Consider the following 20,782-nt stretch of genomic DNA (forward strand, 5'->3'; position numbering starts at 1 on the left):
TTCGGGTGAAAGTGTATACAAATCTTTCTGGGAGGGGAGACAGCAATTAACAGGTTCTAAACTGTTCTGTGTTCTAAAAAATGATTAAGCCACAATACTAACATACTCTTTAAAGATAAACATAGATGATGTAGAGGTATGCTTGATAAGACGCTGAAAAAATTGACTATATATCAATATCCCCAGAATTTCAATATAGAAAATTCAAATTTCATGGAAAAAAGTTTTCGGAGACTCCCATTTCTTTACAGTCCAGATTTCTCTTTGCTCATTTTGTTTCTGATATGGCCATTTATCACCACCTAATGGTAACAAGTAGAATAACAAAAAAGATGAACAAGATTTTGAAATCACATTACAGTTCCAAAATTTTCTTCAAAACTTTTACTTTGAAAAAAAAAAGTGATAAAATTAACTACTTTGAAAATTTTATCAACTGATAAAATCTCTGGAAAAATCAAAGCTGAGTTCACGCCAACTTCAATGAGCTGTCAGGCATATCACTTCATCATTCTGTGGTAACAATGAAATGTACAATAATCTGAACTCTTCAAAAATTCTGTGAAATTTGTGTTATTAAATAATGTTAAAAATAAACATTTCTATTAATTTTAAACTTATATTTGTATGAGACCTTAAAAATTAGGGTTGGGTGTGGTGGCTCACGCCTATAATCCCAGCACTTTGGGAGGCTGAGGTGGGTGGATCACCTGAGGTTGGGAGTTTGAGACCAGCCTGACCAACATGGAGAAACCCCGTCTCTAATAAAAATACAAAATTAGCTGGGCATGGTGGCACATGCCTGTAATCCCAGCTACTCAGGAGGCTGAGGCAGAAGAATCACTTGAACCCGGGAGGTGGAGGTTGCGGTGAGCCAAGATTGCCCAATTGCATTCCAGCCTGGGCAACAAGAGTGAAACTCTGTCTCAAAAAAAAAAAATTAATTAATTAATTAATTAAATAAGAAACCAACTGGAAAGAATATAGGCTTTGACGATTTATAGATTTTGTTGGTGGGTTTATTTCACGGTCTCTCTTTGGAAAAATGGAACATGTCTACTTTATATTCTGTCCCAGTGGAGCACCTTTGAGAACAGACATGGAAGTTACAAGGGAAACACTGAGTAGGTTTACTTTACTTGCATATTCAATATTGATGGGTTCCCCAGGGAGCTGCTCACTGGGAAAAAGGAGCTACACTGTGATAGTACGTTAGATAAAAGCGGCAATGTCTGTGCTGGTGAAACTGAACCTATATTATTTGTCAGCAAAGTTTCAAAAGCATCCTTCATGAGGATACACAAAAACTAAAACTATTCACCTGGATTCTCTCCTAGCAATCCTCCTTCTGAAGATATCAAACTTGATGATAGCTAGCATTATTATGATTTGTCATACGTTCACTCAATACTTTTATTGAGTCCAAAACTAATATGCATTAAAAAAACATGATCCAGCCGGGCGCGGTGGCTCAAGCCTGTAATCCCAGCACTTTGGGAGGCCGAGACGGGCGGATCACGAGGTCAGGAGATCAAGACCATCCTGGCTAACACGGTGAAACCCCGTCTCTACTAAAAATACAAGAAAATTAGCCGGGCGAGGTGGCGGGCGCCTGTAGTCCCAGTTACTCGGGAGGCTGAGGCAGGAGAATGGCGTGAACCCGGAGGGGCGGAGCTTGCAGTGAGCCGAGATCGCGCCACTGCACTCCAGCCTGGGGCACAGAGCAAGACTCCGTCTCCAAAAAAAAAAAAAAAAACATGATCCATGTTCTCGATCCTTTGTAAGCCTAGAATTTAGATAAGCAACACAACAATAACAGCATCATCATCACCAAGAGGTAAAGAAGAATGCCACATGAGTGAAATAAGTAAAGTGCGTTCAGATGAATACAAAATGCCACCTGGGGGACGGATAAAAGCTTCACAGACAACGTGGCGTGAGGATGAAGCCTTCATGGGGATTTCGGCCAGGGAAACCTGGTGAGCAGGCTTAGGAGGACAGCGCACCACACACCGGGGAGGACACTGTGTATGAGGGGCTGACAGCCGGAGCACAGCCGCGAGTGTGAGCTCTCTGTTACATGTTAACCTCACTAGTTCATTAGACTATGGGAAGTCCACAGGACGATTCTGGGCAGGAAAGTAACAAATCAATGCTTTACGAAAACTAATCCAATGTTCACAGACAGGGAAGACTGACCAGCAGGATGGTGACATGCTGGCCATGCAGGCTCTGGAGTCTGTCTGGCTTACAAAATAACCTCCGACAACCTCTACAGCTTTGGTTTCTTCCTCTAAAAAAGCCAGAAGTAATAGTAGCACCAAGCTCAAAGTTGTTGTGAAGATTTGATGAGAAACATATGATTTAAAATAGCAAGTGCTCAGTTGATGTTAAATATAATGACTGTTAGGAAGACAGAGGCCTTAAGAACAGCCCAGGTGTTAGAATTTGCTTTTAGGATGCAGACAGATGCAGGACCGTAGGAACAATGCAAAGACTTGGTGAGAAGATATGAGAATATTAGGAAGGAAAAGAATACAACTCACTCCAAAATTTTATTTTACAGAGAAGTATTAATGAAGAACTGATTTGGAAAGGGGCAAATGTGGTCACTTTACGCAATTTGAGTTTACAGTGGAGCCCATAAGCCTCACGGGCCGCTGGGAAGGCACGTCCTGGCTCAGGGTCAGACCAGAATCACACGCTGAGCCTTTAACACCACACAGACACATCAGATGTGTGAGGGTTCCAGCATTACTCAAACTCGGCACCTATCAACATGGTAACATCTACTGTATGTGATACGTATTCCCAAGGCCCTACCTTCTACTTTCAAGATATTCTGATAACTTAATCTCTTCATAGGTAAGCGGTTTAATTCTACCATATTTACTAGGAAAAATGTATTACTGTTTAAAACAAATAAACAAAAAGTCATAATAGTCTAGACTGCAGGGGAGTTGGGGAGACTGGGGGGCAGGCTGAACTTCCAATGGTGTCAAGTCTCTCCTGTTCTTCCAACCCTGAATTTAAAACTGAAATGAGGCACTTGGTTTCTCAGGAAGTTATGCGCTAGAAAGAACACTGGCCAGTGTTAGAAATTTTAAGAATTAACATTGGCCATTTGTGAGTTAGGATGGCAACTTGAACAAATCACTTTGTCTTGTTTCCACATCTGTAAAATGAAGGGGCTGGACTAGGTAGAAGGCCCTCCATCCCAGTGTAAACACTGTGTAATCTATGCTTGCTGCATCTGTCAAACACACATATAATATAAATCAATACACTTACGTAAGGTCTTAATGATATTCTCTGTACTACCCATCTTCAATGACATCAGCTTTCCCGTTCACTTGGCAGTCTTTCCTGATACTGCCTATCTCATCCTAATTCCATGATATCTAAAACACTCCACTTGGCTCAAGTCTTTCTTAATTCTGAATTATCATGGTGTGATAGGCCAACTTCCAGAGAGAGGGCTACATTCAAATACAATCTATAGAAGAATTTCGTAACAGATAAAAAGACCTGCACATGTTTGCAGTATGCAAATTCAAGCAATATATACAAGGACTGTAGCAATAATGATATCAGCTAAATGTTAGTAAAACAGGAAGAGTCAAAAAAACAGAGAAAAGATGTACCTTTTCTTTGTCTAGATGGATTCCACTAATTTCAAAATCAAACATAAACAGTTCAGCCACTCGCCTATAAATGAAATGAGCCCCAGGTTATAACAGGTAATAAAAATTACTAACAAAAAAAATTGTGGTTTTTTGTTAAATAAATCAGTCTTTTTGAGCCTCACTGCCAAAAGTTTTTTCAAAACACACACACACACACACACACACACACACACACACACACTCTTTGTTTTAAACAAGGATCTTAATATCCTCAGAAGTCAGGCAAAACATCCATCTGACTGACGATTACGATTGGCTCGTCATGTAAGAGCTTATTCCTTTACTCAGAGAGAACAAACCTGTAAAAGCCACCATAATAATTACTTATTTATTTCAACTCGATCCAAATCCTAATAATTAAAAACATAAAACAGGTTTTATATTTGGACAATTTTTCAAAGGCCCTCTGCGTGAGATTTCAGTTTTTCTTCCAGCCAGTAGCAGCTATTTAGAATATTAAATCCTTTGATGCTGTGCTGGACGCTGACTTTCTTGGCTAATGAGAATTGTTTTCTTTCTTTTTACTCCTGCTTCATGCTTGGAACCAATTTCAAGTGTAACCCCTTTTTTTTTTTTTTTTTTTGGTCAAAGGGTTTTTTAAAAAAAAAAAAAAACAAAAAAAAAACCAACAACATTGAATGGAAATAATCAAATATTTGATCTACTCTTTTGGCTTTCCTTGAGTTTTCAAAATAGATATATTTACCTTCCTGATTATTACGTCAAATATACCTCGAATGGAAATTTATAGTGTACGTTTATCATATTACACAATACAGGTCTATTATGTGACAAAACTGTATTGCAGAAACATATGAAACATTTAAAATCACTAATCCTATCAAAGATAATGACCATTAAAATTCTTGTATTTCCTTTCAATCTAGTTTTAATGTTATATATATATATATTTAGAATAATTTAGAATTTAGAATAATTAAGGCCCAACTGTATACATTTATACTTGCTTTCTCTTGTAAAATTATATCACAAACATTGAACAGTTCTCCATGTCTTTAAACGTTCTTCACTTCAAAAAGTTGGCTTTTGATGCTTGTTTTGTATTGTCATAGAGAATGCAAATGTTTTTATTTTCCCACTCCCATGAACCACAATATAATAAAAATCTTTGTTCCATTTTTTAATCCTTGTTTGTTTCCTTAGGATAAATTCCGAGAAATTAATCAAAAAGTACGCACATTGACATATATTACCAAATGCTCCTCCACAGAGACTTACCAACTTACACGTAACTAGAGGACCCATCATCCCAACCCAGAAGTGCTATTCTTACTCTGTTTCAACTTTGTCAGCCAGCAGCGTCATTCTACTTTCTACTTAATGGTGGTGGGTCTCATGCCAGGTACAGAGCAAAGCACTTTATACAAATTATTTTCCTTACATCTCATATGATTCTTAGGAAGTACTTTTTATTTCCTTTTTACAAAGGAGAAAACTAGGGCTTAGCGAGCTCTGAAGCCAAAGTCCAACCCCGCAGTTCCATTCTGGAGATGCACTTCCACCCACTTCACACTTGTTGCCACTGTTACACCTGTGGCACACTGCTATCAATTTTAGGGCCATCTGTCGCTATTCCTTATTTTGTGAAATGAGAGTTTCAAAAAGAGAATCTTTTGCCCATTTTTCTATCAGGGGGTTTTCTTTCCTCTTTTTTTAAGGTAATTTGAAAGTTCTCTTAACATAGTTAATATATTAACCCTCTGTCATATAAGAACCATTTTTTCACATTCTTGTGTTCTGACTTTGAATGTGGAAGTGTTTTGCCATACCAAAGTTTGCAATGTTTATATAATAAAAATCAACGAATCTTTCTGCAGTATGAGTTTGTATCATGCCAAGAAAGACCTTCCACATCCCAAGATTACCACTAGTTTTATAATTTCTTTTAAAAATATTTACATCTTTAATCAGTCTACTTTTTTTACCCCAAATGGTTATCCACTGGTCTAACATCATTTGCTGAAAACCAAGTCTTTCCCTACCGATGTGAAATGACACTTTTAGCACGTACCAAATAGTCTTACCGTGTGTGTGTGTGTGTGTGTGTGTGTATATATATATATATCTGTCTGTGTCTAAATTTTCTGTATTCTTCCATTGATCTCATTGACTATTCAGGCATTTTTAAGTATAATGCTCTTTAAATACAGCATTTTTATATGTTCTACTGTCTGGTATAAGTCCCTTTTTGGTACTTTTCCTTATAAGAGTTTTCCTGCCTATTCTGGCATATTTATTCTCTATGACTTCAAAATCATTTTAAGTAAATCATTTTAATTCTCAAAATCATTTAAGAATTTTAAAAAAAAATTCTTTATAAATTAGATAGCGTTAAACTTACAGTAATAAACACTACTGAGCTTTCTTCTTCCTTAAGAATACAGCATGTTTCTCCATTTCGGTCGCTTGCATGCTTCTCAGCTGTTGTGTGTGTCGCAGTTCCTCTACCTTCCTAAGTTCATTCCAACATGTGTTACAGCTTTGGCTGTTCTTGCAACTAGAATTTTCCCTCCATTATATCTTCTGGAGAATGTGATTATCTTCTTTACATACATGAAAGCTTTTAATGGCTTTGGAAAAACCCCAAGTTAAACAGGTTTCTTTATGGCCTGCCTTCTCAGAGACTCTAAACTACTAAATTCTTCAAGCAGGGAAATACATTGATACATCAGATTTCCAAACTTACTGACTGAAGGAACCCTTCTCAGAAAATTTCTGAACATCTCAGAGAACTAGTATTTCAAGGATTGAATCTAAGAATAAGATGACGAGTTAATTTAAATCATTTCCTCTGTGCATTAACTTACCAGACAAGAGTTTATTAAATCTATAATTCTTTGCTTTAGCCACTGTCTTATATTTTGCCATATGAATGGTTCCAAAATATAATTATTTCTGGGTGCTAGCCAACACTCAATGATATATAAGTGCCACAACACTGCAATAATTATTACTTCTAATTCTTCTTCTCTCCTACTTCCAAGTTGCTTTTCTTTTCTAGACTGTTGATATTCTACCCAGTTTATTTTCCCCAATATATTTATCATTTTATTATTAAAAAATTCCTATTGGCATTTTTAATAATATCTAGAAGTGTGGTATGGATCCTATCACTACGAGTCCTTTCTATCTAAAATGGTCTGCTAGTCCACTACAATTTTTATACACAAACAGGGGCATGTCGATCTTCAGTAAATACAGATTATGAATAACCTTCTGTTTTTTACATTTGTTTGTTGTTATTTAAAGTCAGTACCAGTTCAGTATACATCTGGCACAATTAATAGGAATTCAACTTTTCCTTGCTTTGCTAATGAAAGCAAGATAACGATAAAGCTTAAACTACGGTGATGACACAGCTAGCTTTACTAGTGTCCTGAGCATCAGGACTGATAAAGTAAAATACCACTAGGTCCCTGCACACCTGCCAGACAGGTGACAATAACCCCTCGAAGACAGAGCTACTCACATACCATGCTGTTCATGTGTTAGATTAACAGCAACCTGAACCATCAATTGGTCCCTATAGAAAATGGCTTCATTTGGGGTCAATAAGCCACGTACGGAGACAAAATAGGAGAAGGAAACAGGATCAGAAAGAATCAAGTTGTCGGAGGAAGTGTCCCACCAATAAAAAGTAGATAAAACAGGAATAAATGAGAAAAAAATTAATCTGTGTTATGGCATACATATAAGCAGGTTAAAGACAAACCCTACTCCACTGACAATTGCATTTGAGCAAAGAAATAAGACGCCTAGGCTCCTATATCAAATATTCTAATGTGTTGATTTAGAAGTAAGGCCTTTTCGATTCAGATTTATAAATGTAGCCTAATGAATCAAAGCAAATCATTACAAGCATCTTGACATCCTCCCAGTAGATAAAATCGATTTGCTTATATTTTCTGATAGTATCAATTATGGAACTTTGAGCATAAAGCTAAGCGTAACTATTAACTGTCTACCGGAGTTCACTCATTAGTTGGGCACCAACCACATGCCATGAATGTGTAGGTACTGAGGATGCAGCTGGGAACAAAACAGACCAAGCCCCACCCTCAAGGAGCCTGCAGTCTGGTGAGATAGATGACGGATAAATAAACAAATAGGATACGTTGGAAGGAATGAGGGCTATGAAGAAAAATAAATCAGGATCAGAGGGTGGAGTCTGACCCTGTGTAACGATTTGGGAGGAGACACCATTTGAGTGGAGTCCTAGAGAAAGTGCAGGAGTCATAAAGATACCTGGGGAGGAACATTCCAGACAGAAGAGGCTGCAAGTACAGAGGCCCTGAGGGACAGTCTCCCAACCTCACCTCTAGAGTCACAGTCACAACCAACGCAAAGAAATGACTGCGTACCTTGTTTCTGGATCAAGGGAATCCACAAGTTTTTTATCAGCTAGTAATTTTTGCAAACTTTGATATAAATCCACATTTGTGTTCAACCTAGAAAAATGAGAAATTAAAAAAATTAGATCACTTTCGAATATCTTATTTTTAACTTTATATGAAAAGAATGGTGTCAGAGTGTACCATACACATGCCCAGAAGCTGAACAGCATAACCTACCAGGAACAGTGTAACCATCCTTCCTTCCCACTTTCCTTCCCTTTTCTCCTTCCCTTCTTTCTTTCTTTCCCTTATTTTGGAGACAGGGTCTCACTCTGGCACCCAGGCTGGAGTGCAGTGGCACAATCACAGCTCACTGCAGCCTCGATCTTCTGGGCTCAAGTGATCCTTCCACCTCAGCCTCCCAAGTAGTTGGGACCACAGGCACACACCACCACGCCCAGCTAATTTTTAAATTTAAAACGGCTGTAAGGGAGAGCTCAGGACACAGGCCTCAGCGCCATGCAACTGGGATGCAAGACTGGCCCTGTAACCGCTCTGGGACCTTGGACACGTTATTTAGACCTTAGGCTGCCATGAGGATTAAATGAGATCATGTGTGCAGCACACGTTTCCTGTGTGAATGAACCATGGCCACTGTTGAGCAGTTGTGCCATTCAGAGAGCAAAGGGCCCAAGGCTGGGCAGTGGTTCCAACCCACCCCACAGTACCACTGGCAGGAACCCAGTCCTCTTCCCTAAATGCAAATGCCATGGCCCTCTCAGAGCTGAATAGTGAGCTGGGTCTAGACACAACCCGCACCCTGCTGGGCAGGTCTTCCAGGAGGGATAAGGTTGTAAGAACCACTCACCAGCCTCTACTCACAGAGTCAGCGATACTCCTGTTCCTCAGGTGGTTCAAAAAACCACTGAAGATTTATATCAATCGAAGGGTTTCTGTTCCCATTCTCATGGGCCTTTCCAAATACCAGTGAAATGGAGGTAGTCATTACTCATCAAAAAACACTCACCAAGAAGGGCCAGACTCCCACACGTGGATCCCAGAAGTCACGGAGAGAGTGAGTGCCAAAGCCTACCTCCTCCTCCTGACCTGCTCACCCATGGAGCCACTCCATGGCAAAGGGACAGCAGTTCAGAGGCTGCCCGCACTGCCCCCACTGCTGAGGTTTAAGGAAATCGTGCATTGCCCCCACTGCAGAGGTTTAAAGAAATCGTCCCAGTATGTTTTACGTTGGAAGACCCTGAGATAAAGCCCATACTTCTGTCTGTATTTGTCCTCCCACAAAATGAAGAGTGATTGTCCATGAGACCGGCCTGTGTCTAATTCTGCAGGAAACAGTGTGCAGAGCGCCTCGAGCAGGCAGCCCACTGCTGACGACTTGCCAGAGGCCCTTCCCTGAGAGGCAAAGCTTTCTCCCAGGGAGTCCCCGCTTTCAGCCCCGTCAGCGTGCCCAGCGCCTGCACTCTGCAGGGCCCAGTTCTACCCCATTCCGCGAGCTGGTTTTCAGCGGCTGTGGGAAAAGTCACACACGATCGTGCCAAAGTGAACAAATGCTGCCCGACCTGGGGAAAAACAGCTGCTGCACATCCTGAAGTGCTGGGTCTTCCAAGGGAGCCTCGTCTGACCAGAGGAGCCATCACTCTCCTCCTCCAACAACTTCTGGTATATGAAATTGTCCTCTCGTGTTACCCCCTTTTCCCTGTTGTAAATCCACGCTGGCAAGCCCAGGGCTCTCCCTAGCTCTGTACACTGCCTGGCATCGTGCCATGCAGCTAAGTGTGCTGGAATACAGCACTGTCCACCAATAAGTTATTTTAACAAGCACTATGGAGCTCTCATAAGTGGCTTAAAAACATTTACATTTACCTCAAAATCACTTTAAAATAACTCACTCCATCACAGCCTCAGCCAGAGCCTGCGCCAGCCCTCCCACAGACTTTTACGGCCTCCCTAGACTCCCCTAATTCCAACTGACAGGGGCCACAGGGACACTGTTTATACAGCATTTTGGCTTCTCGCCCTGTGGCCCACAGCCATTGATGCAACAGCAATTTAATCAAGCGAGAATCTAGTAAGTTCAACTTGCCATTAGGATACTAAAAGCCCTTGTTTAAGGTAAGTGATAATGGTGATGACAAGAATCCTGGGTGTCTACGATCTCAGATTATCAAGTGACACCTTTACATTGATCTCATTTAACCCTCACAAGGACCCCGAGGCAGGGTTAACTTTACACCCCATTTACAGACAACCAGCCCTGAGGCCCAGTGCCCGCCTGTGAGGTGAGCCAATGGCCTGTCGTGAGCCCTCCCTCTGGCCACCCCTGGTCACTCACACCTCCCACCCTGCTGGGCGGGGGACAAGCACTATGGACTGGACAAAACTGCACAAGTCCACGAAACCGGATCACCCAGGACGAGGCACAGAAGGGTGCAGGAGAACAGCACATACTTCTCTACCATGGTGCCAATACTTCTACAAGCTTCTTCCGCGGCTTCTCTGAATGCTGGCTCAGGGTGAGCGATTTTCACAAAATCAGCCTAATAAAAGGGAAAGACAAAACCAAAAGGGGATTTGATGAGAAGCTTTCTTCCAGGATCTGAGGGTGAAAATGAAAACCGGGTTTTAAGATGTGCCATTGGCTTGGCCGATGCATTTCCATTACTGACTTTTTCCTAAGCGAGAAAAGCAAAGCAACTTCTTTCAGAACATTTAATTGTTATTCCTTGAAACCAAGTTTGTTTCATTCCAAAAAAAAAAACTTTTATTAACTTTATTTCAGAAAAGTTTTTCTCTTTCAAATATAAACACCAAGCAAATTCTTCCTTACTTTTTTTTTTGAGACAGAGTCGCCCAGGCTGGAGTGCAGTGACACAATCTCAACTCACTGCAAGCTCCGCCTCTCGGGTTCACGCCATTCTTCTGCCTCAGCCTCCCATGTAGCTGTGACTACAGGTGCCCACCACCACGCCCTCTAGTTCTTTATTTCAAAAGAGCAGGCACTGGTTTCAAATATTCTACAACTTTCTGGCTAAAATTATTTGCAGTATGGTTCTCACATGTTAACTTATCTCCAGAAAACAACTCTTACAGGCTTTTTTTAACTAACACATACAGTATAGTTTCAAAACCCACTTAACTACATTCTAGTCTTTGATTTAACTACATTGTAGTCTTTGTGCAGAAAACAAAGGCACAGTCTCTTTACAGTCCTTTTAATAAAATGAGTTCATAGTCTCCACGGAATACTGTATACAACTACTACTGCTGCTACTGAAGTCATTAGAAATTAAAATGAGTGAAAATTCTTTTTTAAAAACATAAAATGATGTAAAAGTAAATTTTCGTTTTCATGTGAAAAAGCAGATAAACTACGAAACACTACATATTTTCTTCATTTGCCAAGAAAATGTGTGACTATAACATGAAATAAAATCACCACAAGATAAAATTTCCTAATTTTATTATCAAATAGTTTTTAATGCCAAAACATTTAAGTCCATAGTTTGGTATATTTGTTGTAACAACTGGTAACGATAAAATAATATTAGTACCAAAGTAGCTGAAAAATGAGTTACATAAATTTACAACATTTTTTTTACAAATTACTAATCTACAGGTTGTGAATCTATAATCAATATTAAAATTCAAAACACTAGCATACATATTAAAAATAGGATTTGTAATAGTGACGACGAAAACAGTTCTGTTACATAAAACTGTATTATAAAAAGAAAACAAAATAAAATGACTACTTGGTGAAAAACAGTTTATAAAACGATTGTCTTTTAACAGTACTAATCTTACTGGCAGGTAATATCTTAAAAATCAAAAACAGAGAAAGGTTCTTTTTTATCCAGATAACTACATATATAAATCACATCTTTTTTTTTTTTTTAAGTTTTCAGAATGAGATATTATTATACATAAATATTAAAAATGTCAAAATAAGATACAGGGCAGAGAAGTTAAAATCTTTTAGTGAAGACCAAAAGCGAAAATGTAAAAAAAAAATCCTAGAATACTGATTAAGATGAAGACCAAGACAAAAAATACACAGTGAATTCTGGGATTTGTGACAGCCACGCCAATGGTCACCCCTCAGTATCACTGGGCAATGGTTAGCTCCTCCCACAGATACCCGAATCCACAGATGCTCAAGTCTCTGATATAAAATGGTGCAGTACTTGCATATAACTGATACACAGTACATCCCATATGTCAAATCATCTCTAGATTACTTGTAATACCTAATGAATGTAAATAATATGTAAATAGCTGTTACACTGTATTGTTTTATGGAACAGTGACAAGAAAAAAAAGTCTGTACATGTTCAGTATGAATGCAAATTTTTTTTTCCCAAATATTTTTGATCCAAGGTAGGTTGACTCCACAGATCCCCCAATCTGGAGGATTGACTATATAGTGAAATTCACTGACACAGATTTTCGTTTTCTGATTTCAGTGACACAATTAGGTGAACAGGGTATGAAACCTTCTTTTGAGCAGTGCGTTTCCACAGCTCCCCCACCATTCAAAGACACATTTCCTATGCACATACTGGAGGCACAGAACAAAAACCCAGTACAAACAGAACTACCCAGAGCCTGCAACTTCACTCCAGAGAAAAACGCTTCACAATAATATACTTTATCAGTTTCCTTAAGAAAGGGAAGCTTGTGGTAAACATATCTGAAAGGTGTTAATGCTCAAGTCAAGTGCGTGGGTGGAAGGAAATTTTCCAAAAAAGGAAAAAATAAAGATGGGGATGAGTTATGCTGGGTCAAAGCAGTCAGTCAAAAGGTATACAGGATTCCCGTTAGGTGACATTCCAGAAAAGTCAAAGTAACTATAGGGATAGAGAACAGATTAGTGGTTGCCAGAGGTTAGTGGGGAGGGGTGGGTGTGACTATAAAGGGAGACTTCTGGGGGTTGATGGAACAGCTTTGTATCCTGATTGTGGTGAGGGCTGCACAAATTTATACAAGCTAAAATTCACAGAATTGTACCATCCTCCAAAAGAAGTCAATTTTAAAAACAAGTACATAATTTTTTTTAAAGATGGAGAGACTAACAAACTTTGCAAGCTTTCCAGGTAAGGGTTCATGAGACCCGAGCAGCCAGCCAGCCCTGAAACAGTTGGAACAGGAGGAAGAAGAGCTTGACAGATATCCTGCCTGGTCTAGCAACCCAGCTGCACCACACTCTGGCCAGGCGACAGCGGGCACATCCCTTCATCACCCAGTGCCTTTCTTCCCTCTTGTGAAAATGGAGCTATGCTGAGGTTACTTCAGCTCATCCAGAGAAAGCTTCTTCAGCTAACTGAGCTGTAGAAAGGGCCTCCAGCCTAGTTAAATCTAAAACAAGTTAATGCCAGAATATAAACTCCATGAAGTAAGAGATTGTGCTGTTTCATTCCTGCACGTATACCTCGTGCCCAGACAGTGTCTGGCACACAGTAGGTGCTCAACATTGACTGAATGTGAGGGAAAAACCTATGTAGTTCAATACCATGTAGACAGGATCATAAATGATCATTATTTAAACTGTGTGTGCTGCTTTCCTTGACAAGAGTCACCAAGAGTCGGCTCCTTCAGGCTGATAGAAAATCCTGCTTCCTGGAAATGAGTATATGGAAGAGATATCTGCACTTCCATGTTTGTTGCAGCTCCGTTCACAACATCCAAGATTTGGAAGCAACCCAAGTGTCCATGAACTGACGACTGGACAAAGAAAATGTGGTACTCACACACAATGGAGTGCTATTCAGCCATAAAAAAGAATGATATTATGTCATTTGCAACAACATGGATGGTCATTATGTTAAGTGGAGTAAGTCAGGCACAGAAAGACAAACATCACATGTTCTCACTCATTTGTGGGACGTAAAAATAGATACAATTGACTCATGGAAATAGAGTAGAAGGAGGGTTACCAGAGGCTGGGGAGGGTAGCAGGGTGGTGTGTGGGGCGGGGGGCATGGAAATGTTTAATCGGTACAAAAAAACAGGAAGAATGAGTAAGACCTGCTATTTGATAGCACAACAGGGTGACTACACGCAATAATAATTGTTGATTTTAAAATAACTAAAAGAATATATTTTTAGTAGAGACGGGGTTTCACCATGTTAACCAGGATGGTCTCGATCTCCTGACCTCGTGATCCGCCCGTCTCGGCCTCCCAAAGTGCTGGGACTACAGGCTTGCGCAGAGCTTGCAGTGAACTGAGATCGCGCCACTGCACTCCAGCCTGGGCGACAGAGCGAGACTCCGTCTCAAAAAAAAAAAAAAAGAATATAATTGGACTGTTTGTAACATAAAGGATAAATGCTTGAGGGGATGGAGACCCCGTTTTCCCGGATGTGATCACTGTGCACTGCATGTCCCTATCAAAACATCTCGTGCACCTCATGAATATATACATGAGGTATATTAAAATTAAACATGAAAAATGAAAAAAGAAAAAGAAAATTTTGCTATCTTAGCAATGGATTTCCTAGTTGGTGAAGAGATCTAGGTACACACTTCTATTTCAACTTTAAAATGTTAAAAAAAAAAAAAGGCTTTACAATCATTTTGATGTTAAAACTTGTTTTTTAATTTAAAAAAAGCATTCCTGAAAAGGTTTATTAAAACTGGTTCTCACACCTCTTATGAAAAAGAAGTGGCTCACACTTATAATCCCAGCACTTTGGGAGGCTGAGGCAGTAGGTTCACTTGAGGCTAGGAGTTCAAGACCAGCCCGGGGAACACAGGGAGACCCTGTCTCTATTACAGCAAAAAAAAAGAAAAAGAGGAATTTTGTTGTAAACGTACACATAAAGTGTTCTTAGAATTTGGGGAGAAGCGTTCATAAATGAAGAACCTCTGTCAAATGAATATATATGTAAATATATATTAGTAATCATTCATTATATTACATGTATATTTTATTAAATATACATATTAAAGTACAAATTCTAAATATCACCTTTTCTGATAACATTTTCCCCATTCCTAATGACATATTTCATCATAAAAAATCATACCTAACGGATCTCAAACAGTTTCAGACATTTTTAACTTTATAATCTAATATTAAGAGTAAACAACGAAGGATAAACTTCACTTAAATTTTAGCAGGGTTGAAAGAGAGGTAGCTTCAAGTCTCAGGCAAAGCATCTTACCAAGTCGGCCACTCTGCACAAGGAATCCGAGAGCTCATCGAAGATCAGCACGGTCTGGGGCCCAGGTGGGGTGGAACACGCACGGTCCACAAGCAATTCTGTCTTTCTCAAGGCTTTTTCTTGTGCAATATGAAATCCTTCTGGGGCACTGAGCTCAGGAACTCCAAAAAGACCCTTAGAACCAAAGAATACGTCTGATTTATAACCAGAATTCAAAACTGTGCTTTTTTGATATTTACTAAAATTACTTTTATCACAAAGGAAATCTTGGCTTTCATTGGGGTATCATGTTATACCTGTGATCACGGATACCACTATCATACTCCCCATATCACTCCACATAAATTACACTAAAAATGTTTCCAGAACATAATTTTTCTTCAATTTTTAACTATTTTCTGAAAAAAAAAATGATATGGGTTCAAAATCCAGCTCTGTCACTTCTACGGAACCTAAGAGTGGCTGCAAGAATTAAATGAGATAATATATGTAAATATATATGCGTGTGTGTGTGTGTGTATATATATATATAGCAGTGTTTAGCACATAGCATTTGATAGATAGATGTCAGCCATAATTATTATTAGTTTATAACCCTGGTCATGTTATTTCTCCTCCTAGGCCTCATATTTTTTCATCATGTACAATGGGAATGACAATACATATCTTACAGCAGGGATACACATACTAAGGCTATGTAAAGTACTAAAAGCAATATCTGACAGAGTAAGATCTCAGTACACAGTACCAATTATTCTACAACTATCAAAGAGAGAGGATGAGTTGACCACGAAGCAATAGATATTTTAGAAAAATTTAATGAACATATTAAAATCATAGGCTGAAACTGGGAGCAAATTTTATACGTTCCAAAGACATTTCAATATCTTGATAAAAATAAAAATCACTGATCTAATGGCAATGACCATTCTCTTGTTACCTATTCAATCACACTTGTTAGCACACTCAGGAAGGCAGGGAAAAAAGCATTTAATATGCACCTACCGCATACCATGAAGTGCGCCTGCTACTTTACACAGGTTCTCATTTCAATCACACAATCCTACAGAACAGAGTATCATTCTTTTATAGATCAGGACACATGCTTTAAGAGGTTAGAAAAGGCGGGCGGATCACGAGGTCAGGAGATCGAGATCATCCTGGCTAACGCGGTGAAACCCTGTCTCTACCAAAAATACAAAAACATTAGCTGGGCGGGCGGCGTGCACCCGTACTCCCCAGCTGCTGGGGAGGCTGAGACAGCAGAATGGTGTGAACCCGGGAGGCGGAGCTTGCAGTGAGCCAAGATCGCGGCACTGCACTCCAGCCTGGGTGACAGAGCAAGGCTCCGTCTCAAAAAAAAAAAAAAAAAAAAAAGAGGTTAGAAAAAACTTCTTTGAGGTCACAAACTAATATTGGCAAAGCCAGAACTCGAACCCGCTCTGTACATCTCTAAAGCCCACACTTTTCCATACTTCTCTATTACAGTTACAATCTCAATTACAATCTGTTTGAAAGTCTTCTCTCCCGAAAAGGTGAGCCTCCAGACCCAAGAGCCCTGCCCTTCATTTCTTTAACCAGCTATCCAACAGAACGTCTAACATATGGGGGGAACGCAATGAAGGAAACAAATGACCGCAGCAGGGGCTGGGCTCTGTTAATTAACTTTGCAGGTGTTTAGCACACACACTTTCAGAAATAGCAGCGGTAAACCTTCAGGCCTGATGAGGCCTACTGTTTCTACAACAAGGGATGGATGAAGTTAAGCTATTAATCTCTCTTCAAAATATATTACAAGCTAAAAAAATAAAAGAGAGCCAGTGGGGGACAAAGGAGAATCAGGACTAAAAACAAACGTCATCTTTATATTGATTTAATTTGATTCAAGCGCAGACCACTTCCACTTCCCAGTACAACCTGCCCGTATTGCCATATCGCCCTCGGGAATTCTAACTCTCGGATTACCAGTGACCTTCGTAATGCTAAAAAACTGAATAAACCTTTTTTTTCAAGGCAAAAACCAATTCACAAATTTGAAAATCTGCTATCGGTGCTGAGCATCATGATACAAAAGGGAAAAATAAAAGCTAAAATTAGTTACATCTCATCTACCCAAAATCACGTCTTTCTCCTCAGCGCCTACAAGCAGTTCTCACACCAACTATGTTAATACCAACACTGCATACTCTTAAGGAAGGTGGTGTGGCAAATTTCACACAAAATAATTTTAAAACAGACAAAGCTGATAATGGAGATAAAACCAGAATCATACACCTTAGCTCAGTGCAATACCCTAGACTCCTCTTTATAAGGCAACACACTATAATGAAATTTTAAAAGGCAAAAATAAAAGTCATCCTTAACCTAAAACGGACAAAATGTACAAACTCCAAGTAGAACAGGCATCAGGTAAGTCCCTTCCAACCCTGCCTCCTTCTCACCTTCCACTAGACAATGCACTCTAGTGACTTCCTGGGGTAAGAAATCCAAGTGACCAATTCCATGGCACTATGGGAAGTCAGACTCGTCTCAACAGGGTTTTGTGTTTTAAAACAAGAAAGCCCAAAGCTTTCAAATAAATTAATAGGCGATGGAATTTCATGTATCAATGAAACTACCATTACTCGACTACAGGCAGCCGTGTCCCTGCAAAAAGACCATGCGATACCGCCTGTGAAGGCACAGGGATAGGCCTCCTAAGGCAGGACTGCAGCGCTGGAACTAAAGGGCTTTAGCGGGGGTGCGGGTGCATGTATGCAGAGGGCGGGTCCTGGCAGGCCGAATTCACCGCCACCGTCAGGACGAACTATTCAGATTCACGTGGAGCAAGTGGCTCATGCAGAGGCAGTTCCCGGACCCGACACTCTGGGGAGGAGACCACTAAGCCCGGCCCCTCAAAGCAGAGGTGACCTTGCCCTCATCGAGAGGGCACACAAGACGCCACTGTACGAGGTGGGTTCGCTGCCCGCCTCCTCCCAGGCCCAAACAATCTGGCCCTGAGTGTCGCTGGCCGCGCGGAGCAGAGGTCGGCTTAGCTCGCGGACTGAGAGGAGCTCCTCCTGCGCCGCTCACCCGGCGCTCGCCGAACAGGTCCAAGCGGCTGCCCTGGGGCTTGACATTGAAGGCGGCGCCCACGGGAGACCAGCTGGTGCTGACCCTTCGGGCCCGGATCCCGGCTTGGAGGCTTCCCGGGCCCGCCCACCGGGGCGGCAGAGCTGCTGCTCTGGCTCCGAAGCCGCCCAGCCTTCCGACGCACAGCATTCTATCCCCGGAGCAGTCCCTTCCTCCCACGCGAGACCCCTGCCCTGGTGCTTTCGCCCGGAACGCGGGCTCCGCGTTTCCAAGGCAGCGGCCCACGCCGCCCCACGTGACGGCTCCGCTTCCGGGTCTGGGCGTGGCCTCAGGACGTGGGCACGTTGACGTCCAGAGAGCAAGAGCGTCGCTGCCCTGCCTTCTCAGCCGCCGTCGCGGTTTACCGCCCCCTGTGTCCAGAGTAAGGAAAGGCTAGGGTTGCGCTTCCCTCCCAAGTTGACTAGGGGGCTGGGCGCAGGCAAAATCATGACATATTCGAATTCAGGTGGACATTAGATATTTTTTGAGAGATGGTAGGTACTTGAGTAAACAAGAAATGCCCGCCATAGGCCTGAAGGAGAAGTTTCCCTTTTAACCAACTCTCTTGGTAAATTCATCCTGCACTTCTCTGTTTGGTGTCTCTGCCCGGTAACTTTTTACTCTTGCATAGCTCATTTAAAAACTTTAGATGGGAAACAGTGAAAGCAGTCTAATGGGATTTTCCCTGCAGGGTTTCAGAGTTGTCTGGGACCCGTGATCCCTTTTTTCCTCCCGCTTTCTCTCCTTTGGGATGGACTGTCTACCCTACGCCGGCCCCCGCCCCGCACCACTGTCTTTTAAAAGCGGATTAACTTTCCTGGTTTCGCAGGATCACACATGGAGAGAAATTGGGCCACAGGATGAATCACCCAGGAGGTCTCCTCTGTAGCTTATTTAAGGACGTAGATGGTGAGAGGAGTTGATGCGGAAAGTGGTAAGAAATGTTGAGATGGGGCGAAAATGTATTTCGCACATGGGAAGGAAATCGACTTTGGGAATCAGAGGGCAGATTGGGCTGAACTGTGTCTCCCAAAACAGATGCTGAAGTCCTAACCCTCGGCACCTGTACAGGTGACCTTATTTGAACACAGGGAGTTTGCAGAGATGATTAAGATGGGTCATACTAGCTTAGGGAAGCTGTCCTTGTAAGAAGAGGACAATGTGGCTGATACAGGAGGAGGAGGACAGCCACCTGAAGATGGAGGCGGGGACTGGAGTGATGCTGCCACCAGCTGCCAGGAGCTGGAAGCAGCAAGGCCGGATCCTCCTGCAGCCCCTTTGGAGGGAGCATGGCCCTGCTGCTTCGCTGATCGCAAACTTCCAGCCTACAGAACTGAGAAAGTCCATTTCTGTTGTTTAAAGACTCCCACTTTGCGTACTTTATTTGGGCAATCCTAGAAAACAAACAGAGATTCACGCCTGGCAAATAATGATCAAACAATGATTTGTTGGGTGGAATGGTGATTAAAACCTAGGTTAGAAAATGAGCAAAGTGGGAGGGAGAGCACCAGGACAAAGAGCTAATGCATGCAGGGCTTAATACCTAGGTGACGGGTTGATAGACGCAGCAAACCACCACAGCACATGTTTACTATGTAACAAACCTGCACGTTCTGCATATGTATCCCAGAACTTAAAAATAATTTGTTAAAAAAAGACAAAATGAGCAGTGTCTACAGCTTTCTGAAGTGTGACAGCATCACCAACTTAAAGCTGTTACTAGTACTAAATGGAATAAAGATTTCCCTTTTCTTTCCCCTTACTGTCCTCAGAAACACAGATGAGGGATACATCTTCACATGACTCCTCAGAGCACTAAAATGATATCAAAATACTCTTCCCACAAGAAACACACAGGCAGAGGATTCTTCAGATAATAGGAATAAGAAATGTGAAGTAAATTAGAATAAACCATGCAGCTATTTTCAATATTTACTCCTGGAAAGACAGTAAGTTACACAGAATCAGTTTTGGGAATAACTTTTCCGTTTTCACCTTTTTATGATTATTGTAATAATTGGAGGAATTAGTAAAGTAAAACCATCTGAATAACTTCATCACCAAGCTGATTCTGAGATGGTGTGGCTGATTTAGAAACTCTCCTCTGTCACGGGCTGCTGAACAGAAGGAACCCTGTGAAAGTTGTGTCATCGTCCTCATCAGCAAACAAGCCATTGAACCTCTCTCCTCCTGTCACCTGCAGCCACACCTCATCCCCGAGCTTCAGCTGCAGGACGATGCCGCCAGAGGCCTGGTCCTCAGAGCTCATGTAAGCGTCTCTGGTGTGCAGTATTTTTACTCCATTTTTGACCAAAGACACCTGAACATTCCTGGAGAAAACAGTGATGTGGTAGGTGAAGTAATAGACGCCAGCAATGTGGCACGTGAACTTCCCCGTTGCTATATCATAATGGTTGAATTCGTTATACAGGATCTTATCAAATT

General features: G+C 41.2%; 1 protein-coding gene across 1 annotated transcript in view; it reads right to left on the reverse strand.

The window, feature by feature from the left end:
• The window catches only part of MIPEP (mitochondrial intermediate peptidase), a 151,771-nt gene extending 133,161 nt beyond the window's left edge, over nucleotides 1–18,610 (reverse strand). The window contains exons 1-5 of the mRNA XM_011999931.1: nucleotides 18,299–18,610; nucleotides 15,227–15,400; nucleotides 10,511–10,599; nucleotides 8,069–8,155; nucleotides 3,645–3,708 (exon numbers count right to left, since the gene is read on the reverse strand). Coding sequence (XP_011855321.1) covers nucleotides 3,645–3,708; nucleotides 8,069–8,155; nucleotides 10,511–10,599; nucleotides 15,227–15,400; nucleotides 18,299–18,487 — 603 coding nt within the window. The 5' untranslated portion in view covers nucleotides 18,488–18,610. The remainder of the gene's footprint in view (nucleotides 1–3,644; nucleotides 3,709–8,068; nucleotides 8,156–10,510; nucleotides 10,600–15,226; nucleotides 15,401–18,298) is intronic.
• Between the last annotated feature and the right edge of the window lie 2,172 nt (nucleotides 18,611–20,782).

Source organism: Mandrillus leucophaeus, unplaced genomic scaffold (assembly GCF_000951045.1).
Source record: "Mandrillus leucophaeus isolate KB7577 unplaced genomic scaffold, Mleu.le_1.0 Scaffold61, whole genome shotgun sequence".
Lineage (NCBI taxonomy): Eukaryota > Metazoa > Chordata > Mammalia > Primates > Cercopithecidae > Mandrillus > Mandrillus leucophaeus.